We start from the raw sequence: 12,506 nt of genomic DNA, 5'->3' as shown, positions 1-12,506 counted from the left end.
TACTTTTTTTAAATTAATTAATTAATTTATTTATTTATTTATGGCTGCGTTGGGTGTTTGTTGCTGCGCACGGGCTTTCTCTAGTTGTGGAACGAGGGGGCTACTCTTCGTTGTGTACTGACTTCTCATTGCGGTGGCTTCTCTTGTTGCAGAGCATGGGCTCTAGGCACGTGGTCTTCAGTAGTTGTGGCACGCAGGCTCAGTAGTTGTGGTGCACGGGCTTAGTTGCTTCACGGCATGTGGGATCTTCCTGGACCAGGGCTCGAACCCATGTCCCCTGCGTAGGCAGGTGGATTCTTAACCACTGTGCCACCAGGGAAGCCCCAATTGTCATTTCTTTATGTAGATCCACATTTCCATCTGTTATCATTTTCTTCCACCTGAAGAATTTTTTTTGCTTTTTTTAAGTGCAGACTGGTGAACTTTTTTCTTCCCCCAGCTTTTCTTTCTTTTTTTGGATCTGAAAAAGAAAATTTATTTCACTTTCATTTTTGATATATTCATTGTATTTAGCATTCTAGGTTGACCATATTTTTCTTTAAGCATTTGGAAGATGTATTTTCTTCTGTCTTGCATAGCTTCTTGAGAAAGTCTACATATTTTCTTAACTTTGTTTCTCTGTAGCTAAACTTTTTCCTTTGGCTTCTTGTAAGATTTTCTCTCTTTGACAGCTTTTCAGGAATTTGATTATTGTGCCTTGTGCTTTTCTTTGTATTTATACTACGGAGAGGGCTCATTGAGTTTCTTGGATCTGTGGATTTATAGTTTTTATCAAATTTTGAAAGTATTTTATTATTTATTTTATTATTCAACCCCCCCCACCCCATTCCAGTTACACACATATACTTGATAGCTGTGGTTTTCCTCTTCTTTCTTCTTTTATTTTTATTCTTCCTTTTCTTTTCTCTCTCCCTCCCCTTCCATCTCCCCACTCTTTACCCTCCTCCTCATCAACTTTTTTCTATCTTCATCTCAGTTCCTCTGAAATTTCCTTCTGCAGTATTTAATATAATGTTAATCCCATCTGGTTATATTTCCATTTCAGATACTGTTTTTGAACACTAGAAGTTCATTTTGGTTCTTTTATGTCTACTGTTTCTCTCCTCATATTTTCCTTAAATCCTTGAGCATATTTATCATAGTAGTTTTAGAGTCCTCATTGGCTAATTCCATTATCTCACTTCTGGGACTGTTTCAGTTGACTCATTCCACCCTAGTTTCAGGTCATATTTTCTTTCTTTCTCACGTGTCTATTAATTTTTATTGGATGCTGTGGACGTTGAAAATTTTATATTGTTGAATGGTGGAATTTTTTTTTCTTTAAAAAAATCTTGGACTTGCTCTGACAGGCAGTTGTTATCTGTGGATTGACTCAATCCTTTTGAGGCTTATTTTTAAGCCTTTTTAGGAAGCATGTAGAGTATTTTTTACTCTAGGGTTTGTTTACTCCTGTACTAAGTATGAATATTCTGGGGTTTCAAGTGAATTGCCTATTTTTCAACAAAGAAGACTCTTCTGGTCAGAATGTCGATATTTCCCAGCACTCTGGGAATTGCTCAGCTTACAGATCCCTATTTATTCTTTGCCTTACCTCATGGAGTTTCATCCTGCATGCCTGGCTTAGTGTTTGGCCGCAGACTCAGGTGGACCCCTGTGCAGATTTCTGGAGTTTTCTGTGCATAACTCCCACTTCTCTGGTAGCTTCTCTGCTTGAGTTTTTTCTCCCTGCATCACAATCTGAAAGTACCTCTAGGCAGAAAGCCAGGGCAGGTGTAGGTCTCACTTCATTTCCTTCCCATCTCTCAGAGATCACAGTGCTATACTGCTTATTGTCCAACGATGTCTGCAAACAGTTGTTTCATATATTTTGTTTGGTGTTTTAGCTGTTTATTGTGGGATGGAAAGTTCATTCCTATTTACATCATCATGGCCATTGGAAATTCTTTTGTATCTTTTTAAGATAATCATGGAGATAAAAAATAAAGTTTATATTTCTTCCCCCCCATCCCAGCAATTTGGGCCTTATGAAATAAACCAGCAGTACCTACCTACAGAGTTTTAACAATTTCATCTACATTTTCCCATTTGTATCATAATAATATTTGAGGTAACAGTTTATGTGGTTCACCAATAATACAATAATGAACAAAACAGTATAGAATTACATGTGATATTTTAAGCAAATAAAATAGCATTTTCATTATATTAAAGCTCATGAGTGAACTTTTCAAAAAAGTATGTAAGTTGAAGTGATAGCTTCGTAAAGAGTCGGGCTCGTGATTGTAGTTATAACTACTAGTTTTATTCATCTTATTTTCTGATCAAATACAAAGTAACATGAACAGGCTAATGATTGATGACTAGTCAAAGATAATCTGTAATGAATTAAAATGCCTGGCAGTGGTCCTATAAATTTATATTAAAATATACATGGTTTTGTTGTATAGCCTCTGTCTTCCTCTTGGTAGTTTTAAGGGAAAAAACAAACAAAAAACAAAATCTCATGTTATTTCATGTAACAGTTTTACATTCTTAGGCTATTCTTAGCATGTTTATTAATCTTTGATTTTTTTTTTTTCCCCAGATTGTCAGTATTTAAAAAGACCACATCATGCGTGAGTACAAGCTAGTGGTCCTTGGTTCAGGAGGCGTGGGGAAGTCTGCTCTGGTAAGTTAGCCACCTAACTATAATTAATTAATATAATACAAGAAGAACGGTGATATTTTCTTGCTTTACAACTTCTAGTCACTCAAGAGAAAAAGTGGCAGTATTTTTTATATGCCTAATATCTGGCCTACCAGGGTACAAGGACTCATTCAGTAACCATGAATGTGTAGTTTTATAATGGTGGCTCATTCATTCTTTCATTTATCAAATATTTATTGGCTACCTATTTTATGTTAAGCGCTAGTGTTTGTGATTCAAAGAGAAATAAAATTGTTTTCATTGTTAAGGAACTTACATTCTAGTGTGGGAGACTGATTATTACAAGTACCAGTGGAGTAAGTCCTACCCTACCCCCATCCCAGACTTAAGTGGAATAAAGGTCATTTTTTTGTACACATGCTGTATTTATTTAGTAAGTGTTCATTGAGCTTCTATAACGTCAGACTCTAAAGTTACAACAGTGAACAAAAACAGTCACAGTCTCCCTCACAGAGCTTACATTATAGTGGAGGAGATGTAATAAATACACAATTAATCAAAGAACTACTTGATTATAATTGTGAGAGAGATACTTTGAAAGAAAAATATATATTGTTAAGAGACCCCTATGACAAGGGAACCTAAATTAGCATTTGAACAACTGAGAAGGGTCACAGTTGCTGGGATAGGAGTGAACCGGGAAGAAAGTAGAGGAAAATGAGGTGAGAGATAAGCAGGGGCCAGATCATGACTTGAAGACCATGTAAGAACTTGGAATTTATTCCTAATGACAATGAGAAGCTGTTGAAGGTAGGGTGTTTGGAGGGTGGTGGTGGTGACAGAACTGGATGTATGTTTTAAAGAGAGCACTTTGTTCTATAAAGAGTAATTTAGAAGACAGGCAGAGAAGATGTGGGAAACAAGTTGGGAGTTAATGCAATACACCACATTATTGTTTGTGGAAGCTTATATTAGCAGTGAAGAAGAGAAAAGTAGATGTTTTGAGAGTTAAATAGGAGGTAGAATTGACAATTAACTTAGTGCTAGATTGATATGGGGACTAGGAGAGAAGGAGCTGTCGAGGGTGACTCCCAAATTTCACAGTTGAGCTACTGATTTTATGAATGGACCATTAAAGAAGTAGAAGGAAAGCACTGGAGAATGAGCAGATTTGAGAGTGAAAATCAAGAGTCATGTCAAATGTCATGTGCTTGTGAGATGTTCGAGTAAATACATCAAATAAACAATCAGATCCTCAAGATAATAGCTTAAAAGAGAGACTGTGGTATGATTTGGGTTGCCATGAATATATCTATGGTATTTATTTCATGGGAATTACGTTACTGTTAGGAGTGTAATTTAGTACCTCTGTGGTGAATGTTTGCGAGTATCTGTTATTTTATTATTTTTGTTTTATTTTTTAACATCTTTATTAAAGTATAATTGCTTTACAATGGTGTGTCAGTTTCTGCTTTATAACAAAGTGAATCAGTTATACATATACATATGTCCCCATATCTCTTCCCTCTTGGTATCTGTTATTTTAAATGCATGTAACTTTCAATTCAGCAAGTCCCTTTCTGGAAATGTATCCCACACATAAGTTCACATATACAAAATGACATGGTCAAGGATGTCTATTACAACATTCTTTACAGTGGCAAGAGTTTGGAAACAACCTAAATGTCTACCAGTAGGGGCTAAATAAGTTTTTAATATGTATTTTGAGTAGAATACTGTAAACCATTAAAAAGAATGCAGCAGCTCTGTATATACTGATAATTAATGATATCTAAGCTGTATTACTTAGGAGGAAAAAGTTACCAAGCAGTGTAGAGTACCATATGTGTTTTATAAGAAAGGAAGAATGAGGGGGGAGATATTATAAAAGAACAGAGGCTATTTTTGCAAGGTTCAATAAGCTACAGATAACATGTCAATTACTTCCTTGGGAGTGGAATTGGAAAAGGTGGTAAATAGAATTAGTTACCATTACATATGTTTTTGTGTCTTTTGCATTTTGTCCTATGTCCATGAATTACCTTTTTAAAATAAATAAATTAATTAAAAATCCATAGGAATTAACGAGGTTGTCTAGGGAGAGACTAGAGAGAGAAGAGAACTCAGGACTGGGCTCTGAGTACCTCTCAACCTTTAAAGAGTAGGTAGGATTGGAGGATCCAGCATAGAAGAATGTATCTTGTACTTGAATGTAAATAATGTACCTTTACTTGACTGCTCAGAAGTCATAGCAGAGTAGCTGGATGTGATAAAAGCAGCTTCAGTAAGGTGATGATGCCATAACCATCCTGGGGTGGGTTGAAGAGTAAATGAGAGCTGAGGAAATGGAACCACCATTATAGATAGTTGAAGAAGTTTACTATATTCAGATTAATCTATTTAATTCAAGCTAAAATGGTGTATAAAATATTCCTCTGGCTAATTGAAGTGTGAATGACCTCAGCCCACATTCTTGCCCTTGCTTTTAGGCAGTGATGTACCAGACCCCATTCTAAAGCTATATAGGAAATATTTCACAACCATCTTCTGTACTTCTTTTCATTTACTGAATGGTAAAATACCTAGTTTCCCGTCTTTGCTTATAGAAATTTTAGAGATAAAAGTAGATGATCTGAAAAAGATGAGTAGGTGATGTTTCCCTGTGCAAAGAGTAAGGCTTTGGAATCAGGAAGGCATATGTTTGAATCTCAGCTGGCAAATCAGAAAAATACCTACTTCTGGGGTGAATATGAAATTTGAGTGTGATTATAAATTTAATAAACTCAATAAATTTTAATTCCCTCTTCTGTTTTCCCCCACAATTAGAAAGACTGTTTCAAGACTTTTTAAAATTTACAACCTTTTGTCTCTCTCCTTTGAGGGTATGAGATAAAGCTTGCTATAGATACATAGAGGGGTAATAGGAGTTTTAATACTGATGAATTTTCACATTTTAGTAAATTAGAATCCATGTCCTTATTTGTATCTTCATTGTATTTTAAAACTTAATATAATAATTATTTTAACAGTGTCATGTCAGCAGCAGCATTGCTGACAGTTTTTAACATGACCACCTTTCATAAGTGTACTCTTAATTATCAATGTATCCTTATATTGAAAAATAATGACACTTCACATTTGCATGTTTACCCAGAGTTTTCATATAATTACATTTAACCTTTACCACTTTGCGAAGTTAAGTAACATTTAAGAAGGGCTGATTTTTCTTTTAAGTCCTTAAATTTTGTCTGCTTTTTTTAAATTTCTAGACAGTTCAATTTGTTCAGGGAATTTTTGTTGAAAAATATGACCCAACGATAGAAGATTCCTACAGAAAGGTAAAATATGAAACTTTTATACACATGCTTACAAGTAGTTTCTTATGACTTTAAAACTTGATCCATGGAATTGCTTTTTTGAAAGTAGTTTTGAGAAATGATACAGATGTTCTGTATTTGTTTTTAAAAGTTTCACCAAGACAAAATACTTTTCGTAGAACACTGCTTATTAGCTATAGAGAACTCCATGTTCTGTTACTGATTAGTAATCTGTTCTTTAATGTACACATTTTCCTGGTGGGAATTCTTTTAATGTAGAAAAATTGCATATAAATAGGTATACTTTTGATTACTCTTTGTGAACTAAAATTAAGGACACTTTATGCTTGAAGTTATACAGTAACTGAAAGTTATTTTTGTTTAGTTGTATAATAACTTTAAAAATATTTCATCTTTAAACTGTAAAAAGTTAAAGAGTTGGATTCTGTATCATACTATAAGGGTGGATACATGACATTGTACATTTGTCCCAACCCATAGAAAGTGTAACACCAAGAGTAAAACTGCTAACTGTGGACTTTGCTTGATAATGATGTGTTGATACAGGAAGGTTCATTGATTCTCACAAATGTACCGCTCTGATGCAGGATGCTGATAGTCGGGGAGGCTAGCAGGGAGCAGGAAAAGGGTGTATGGGAACTCTGTACTTTCTGCTCAGTGTTGCTGTGAACCAAAAGCTGCTTTCTAAAAAATAAAGCTTATTTAAAAGGAAAAAAAAATTTAATAGTTGGTCTTGACAAAAAATACTATTTTATTTAACTATAAGACTAGCTAGAATTGTGGAGAATTTTCATGATTTTATTTCCCAAGTATGTTATGGGGGGGAAGAGACAGTGTTGTAAGAAAGCCTAGTAACCAACGATATACTCCACTGCCCCCGAAAAAGATTAACCTTCCTTTCAACAAATAAGAAAGGATTGCTTTGGTAGATGTTTTAGAATTTACCTTTAAATAGTGCTATAACTTTTGCTGAATTAAGTTCATCAAGCCTACTGGCAGAGCAGTTTCATTATCTGTAAATTGGAAACAAAATTGTGATATATATTGAGAAACTACAGACCTAATTCATTGTTCATTGAACATGCCCATTCACAGATTGTGCAGGTTATTATCACATTTGCCCCATAAGTGGTAGACAGTGAGTTTGTAGATCCACCTGTGGTGCTCCTCATCAATTCCTGATCTGACACAGAAGCAGAGTTTAAAATAGTCCTTAGGTTAATAGGTTTATTTTTAGAAGACCATGTTGCATTACTGAAATTTCCCCCAAATAAGTTGCTGGTTAAAGCTTTAACTACAAACGGAGATCTGTACCTTGAATGCTGAAGCACTTTTCTTAATCCCTTCTTTATTAAAAATTTTCCTCACAGCTAATAGTTGATACTTTCTTTAGGCCAACCTTCTCTTCTATAAAGCCCTGGGAAAGTAGAATTCAGTATATGAAATTTCACCTTATACACACAGCTTTTCCAAAGAAGTACCTTTTTTTAAAGTCTTGAGAACTATATGGGTTCAGTGTTACTGTGTTCCCTTTATCTCTTAAATTAAAAATTTCCTTTGTATTAAATTTGGGGCATATTTTAGTAAAACTTTGACAACTTGAATCTGGTAAGTTGGCAAAGTTTTCTTTACCCCCAGATATTGGCTGTGTTTTGAGCTGCTTAATACTTTTGCGCTTTGTTTTGAAGATAATATAAATATACATACTTTATACATTTTTTTCCCCTGTTAGAACTATACCTGTTTGTTGCAGTTTTTCTTAAATTGCAGAATATGACCATTGGCTTCTAATAATAACAAAAATCATTACTCAAGAGTTCATAGTGGTCAGAAAAATATCTAAACTCAGGATTAACAGTCCTAGCTTCTGTATTATTAATAGAATGTGTTTGAGACCTCCTGTTCTTTACTGTAGTACCAAGTTGGTCTCCACCAATACAGCAAGCTGCTAGAGAAAGGCTTTGTAGTTGTTAATAAGGACTTTGAGTGAAGAGGTGGGAGGAAAACAGACTGACATTTTGATGTTACTTTTTCATCCCCCTCCATCCCCCGCCCCGACCCTAACAGCAAGTTGAAGTAGACTGCCAACAGTGTATGCTCGAAATCCTGGATACAGCAGGAACAGTAAGGATGTTTTCTCTTTTTTTTTTGGCGGGGGGGACAGATTTTCATTTGGGAACAGTTTTTGGTCACCTGAATGATTCCTGTGAGTAAAAGCATTTGTTCTGATTAAGAACGTTAAGTCTCTAAATGTAGGGCTTCTTAAATTTTCTTATGTGCGTGAAACTATCTATGATGTACTTAATGCCCACATATCACTATTAAATTGTATGTTGCGTTCACCTACAGAATCTGTGTATTGAGTTTCTTTTCCCTGTATTGAGGTAAGGATTATGCTCTTAGTGCTTTAAACAAACAAACAAAAGGAAAGTATTTTAAATACAAAATTTTAGTTAAAATAGGTATTTCTCTGGGTTTAAATAAGACTAACTTTTTTTTTTTAATTTGTTGTATTTTTATTTATTTATTTATTTATTTATGGCTGTGTTGGGTCTTCGTTTCTGTGCGAGGGCTTTCTCTAGTTGCGGCAAGTGGGGGCCACTCTTCATCGCGGTGCGCAGGCCTCTCACTGTCGCAGCCTCTCTTGTTGCAGAGCACAGGCTCCAGACGCGCAGGCTCAGTAGTTGTGGCTCACGGGCCTAGTTGCTCCACGGCATGTGGGATCTTCCCAGACCAGGGCTCGAACCCGTGTCCCCTGCATTGGCAGGCAGATTCTCAACCACTGCGCCACCAGGGAAGCCCCAAGACTAACTCTTGACACCATGGTCATTCATTTATTTAAAAAACTTTTTTTGCTTTTTAGTAGTATTTTAACATCTCAGGGGACTGGTGACAGATACGTGTGTTCTGACAAAAATCTTTAGGATTATTTTAAGCCTCATTTTTCACATGCTTAAATGAGTATAATGACGTTTTGTACATTATAGGGTGCTTATAATGATCAAATGAGATAGTGATTATAAATCACTTGGCACAAAATGTCTTTTATATAGTATGAGCTCTGTGTATTTGCTTTTATTTTCATTGTCTTCATTTGTCATCACCTTTTTAGTTGTTTAATTAATTAATGATGGTTTTATTCTGCCACAATTATACTACCACAAAAAATGCACACATTAAATGACTTCCTTTTCTTTTTTTTTTCTCCATATACATAGACTTTACCTATTAGGCAATTCCTAGCTTTAAAATGGATGGTACTCTTAAATGTTTTAAGTTGTTTTAAAATTCAGCACAAATATTCCCACTATAATTTTATAAATGGTGAGAAAGCTTCAGATCAAAAAAACTTAAGCAGACTGGAGCAATTAGAGTACGAATTATACCATATTTTTCTATTCTTCTGTGGGAAAATGGATCTTGATTCCAACAGGAAGCTTTGGATCACTGGAACTCCTTCTTTCTTATATCAGCTGAATTGAGATCTCCCCCTCTTGCCACTTCGCCCAACCCCCAAATTTCCTAGCTTCTGAATCAGCAATAATTCTTTGTTCCCAAAGACCCCAACAGTTAAAAAAAAAAATACTTTCTATTTCTTCCCTTCACAGCCTCCACAAGTGTGAGGGCATTGTTTCTTCCTCCTCTTGTCCAAATTAAGAAAATTTTCCCCTTCTGCAGAGATCTTTCACTTGTGCTCTCAAATATCTTGTATTTCTACCATCCTAGCACTCAGCATGCTGTGTTGTAATTTTCTGTTTACTTGTCTGTCCCCAGTGCCTTGCATAACGTTTGGAAAGTAGTTGATGCTCTTTGATCTTGTTCTAGATCACTCCTTACTCCTTGAGGATTTTTGCTTACTTTCTCCAACACTACTTTAGTCCGAATTCTTGGTGATTTTAGTATCCAAATAGAATCTTTACGGGTAATATAGATGATCCAGTAGCTTGGCCTCTCAGTTCCTTGACCTCTACCCTGCTTCAGTCATTCATGCCCGTGGTCTTTACCCTAGACTATATGATTACCAGTAACATAATACCATCTTAAATCTCATTTTCAAGTGTCCTACTCTCTACTAACCATCTCTTGTTTCTCTATCTCACTTCCTTTCATACCCTTCAACCTGACTGTAATCTGCAGTCTGTTAAATCTAACATCTTTGATTATCCCTCATATCCTCAACCCCCTCTTTACACAGCTTCAAGTCCATGGTCTCTCATTCATAATCAATCCCTCGGATATATCCTCAACTTCCTTGACTTTTCAGCAACCTTTGACTCAGTAGATCATTATCCTTATCTGTAAAAATTTTATTCATTTGACTTCTAGGAAACAGCACTTGCTTGGTTTTCTCCCTGTATGATTCGTTACTCCTAAGTTTCCTTTCCTGATTTGTCTTCATTTCCCCAACCTCTTAATGTTGGAGGGCCTCAGGGTTCAGTACTTGGACTTCTCTTTTCCAAAAACCCTACCTTGGACATCATCTTTTGTAGCACCAAAATAATTAAAATCTGTATATAAAAGGGAACTATATACAGTTTTTCTAAATCACACAGAAACAAATTAAAGTGGTTAAGATTTCCCTTCTAATTCTATAGTTGTTTCTAGTCATGTACATAGGGGACAGGAACATTCATCTCAAATTTTCCAGAAACCGTGTATCACGTCTTATGTTTCCTGTCATGATAACATGTAATAAAGAATTCAGGGCTTCCCTGGTGGCGCAGTGGTTAAGAATCCGCCTGCCAATGCAGGGGACACGGGTTCGAGCCCTGGTCCGGGAAGATCCCACATGCCGCGGAGCAACTAAGCCCGTGCGCTACAACTACTGAGCCTGCTCTCTAGAGCCCGCAAGCCACAACTACTGAGCCTGCGTGCTGCAACTACTGAAGCCCGCGTGCCTAGAGCCCATGCTCCGCAACAAGAGAAGCCACCGCAATGAGAAGCCCATGCACCGCAATGAAGAGCAGCCCCCGCTTGCAACTAAAGAAAGCCCGCGCGCAACAACAAAGACCCAGTGCAGCCAAAAAAATAAATAAATACATACATACATACATACATTAAAAAAAAAAAAAATTCAGTAGCTCACTTGTGATTATTCTGATTTAAATTGTTTCAATATACATTTAAGAAGTCATATTTATAATTGCATATTTTTTATTATAGGAGCAATTTACAGCGATGAGGGATTTGTATATGAAGAATGGCCAAGGGTTTGCACTAGTATATTCTATTACAGCTCAGTCCACGTTTAATGACTTACAAGACCTGAGGGAACAGATTTTACGGGTTAAGGACACAGAAGATGTAAGTATTTCTCTCTATATATATCATACTGCCATCTCTCTGTGGCCAAATAAAAAGTGTCCATTTTCTCTATCAGTAGAGGATTTAGAGGGTATTTACCATGCGCCTAAGAGCCCTGGTGACCAAAAACATTTTTAAGCTTTCTAAATTTACCTACAGATAATATGCTGAGATGGTTAGAAAAGAAGGACACGTATGTAAAGTTCTTCTTTCTCTACTGCACTTATGACCTACATGGTGCTATGTGGGTCATAAGTGCAGTGGAGAAAGAAGAATCAAAGAGTACTTGGTAGAAGAAGGGGGACTCCAGTTGGGCTTGGAAAGTTGGTAGTTATGTCAGAAACAGTGTTCAGAGAACATTATCAAGAACCGTAATGCTATGTTCCTATTTCTAAAATTCTGTTGGTACAGTTTTTACTTAGTTTTTTCCTTTGAATTATGTTAAAGATTTTAATTAACTTGCATTTTTATATTTTTTAATTTTGTTTTTGTTTTAGAATTCTTTTTTAAGGTTAATTTTTTATTGTGATAAAATATACTGTTTTAGAATTCTTGTCTTATTTGATGAATAGCATCATTGTTGTTGTGCCTTTTTGCAAAGATTAAATGTATATTTTACGTTTGTCTCAGTTTTGAGCTACAGAAAGTTCCTTTTCAAAAGTTGTATAAATTAGGATATAAAATTTCATTTGTACCTTCTTTTCTGTTTTTGTGTGTTCTCTCTCATTATTAATGGGAACATGGGCACCTGCTTAGGACCTCAACTTTGGGTAATACTGTAGGCGGGAGGAATTTGCACCATATGACTCATGACCAACCATAACCTAATGAATAGTTCTCTTTCTTCCCATGACTAATTCATCTAAGAGAGTTCTCTTTTCATAGGCAATTACATGCAAATCACTGAACTCTGGTAATGTTAATCTCTTTATCCCGTGTAATAAACTAAAGATTGAGTTGTAGATGAAGACATAGCTACTCAGTGGCTGTATTTTTATTCTTACTTTTCCTTAATATCTCACTTAAGCTAGTCTTCAGATCTAGATGTCAGTTGTAGAAGTAAAACTTATTAGCGTGTTGGTCTTGCCACTACTATTGGCATTTTTGGTCCTGTGAGATGAGGCACTTAAAACACACCAAGACAATGAGTATTGCAGGAGGTTCCTTTTCCTTCAGATTTTTCTACTTGGAATTCAGCCATTAGCATTAGTCCACCT

At 35.8% G+C, this 12,506-nt stretch overlaps 1 protein-coding gene across 5 annotated transcripts in view; it reads left to right on the top strand.

Moving 5' to 3' along the window:
- The window catches only part of RAP1A (RAP1A, member of RAS oncogene family), a 74,730-nt gene that overhangs the window by 49,955 nt on the left and 12,269 nt on the right, over positions 1-12,506 (top strand). For 3 of the 5 annotated variants that reach the window (XM_061183698.1, XM_061183699.1, XM_061183700.1), the window contains exons 2-5: positions 2,585-2,668; positions 5,917-5,985; positions 8,053-8,109; positions 11,149-11,289. In XM_061183698.1, the coding sequence (XP_061039681.1) occupies positions 2,612-2,668; positions 5,917-5,985; positions 8,053-8,109; positions 11,149-11,289 (324 nt within the window). In that variant the 5' untranslated portion in view covers positions 2,585-2,611. The remainder of the gene's footprint in view (positions 1-2,584; positions 2,669-5,916; positions 5,986-8,052; positions 8,110-11,148; positions 11,290-12,506) is intronic. The other 2 variants (XM_061183701.1, XM_061183702.1) reach the window with 2 other exon arrangements.

This window comes from Eubalaena glacialis, chromosome 3 (genome assembly GCF_028564815.1).
Source record: "Eubalaena glacialis isolate mEubGla1 chromosome 3, mEubGla1.1.hap2.+ XY, whole genome shotgun sequence".
In the NCBI taxonomy this organism is placed as follows: domain Eukaryota; kingdom Metazoa; phylum Chordata; class Mammalia; order Artiodactyla; family Balaenidae; genus Eubalaena; species Eubalaena glacialis.
This window is presented reverse-complemented; position numbering and strand designations above follow the sequence as displayed.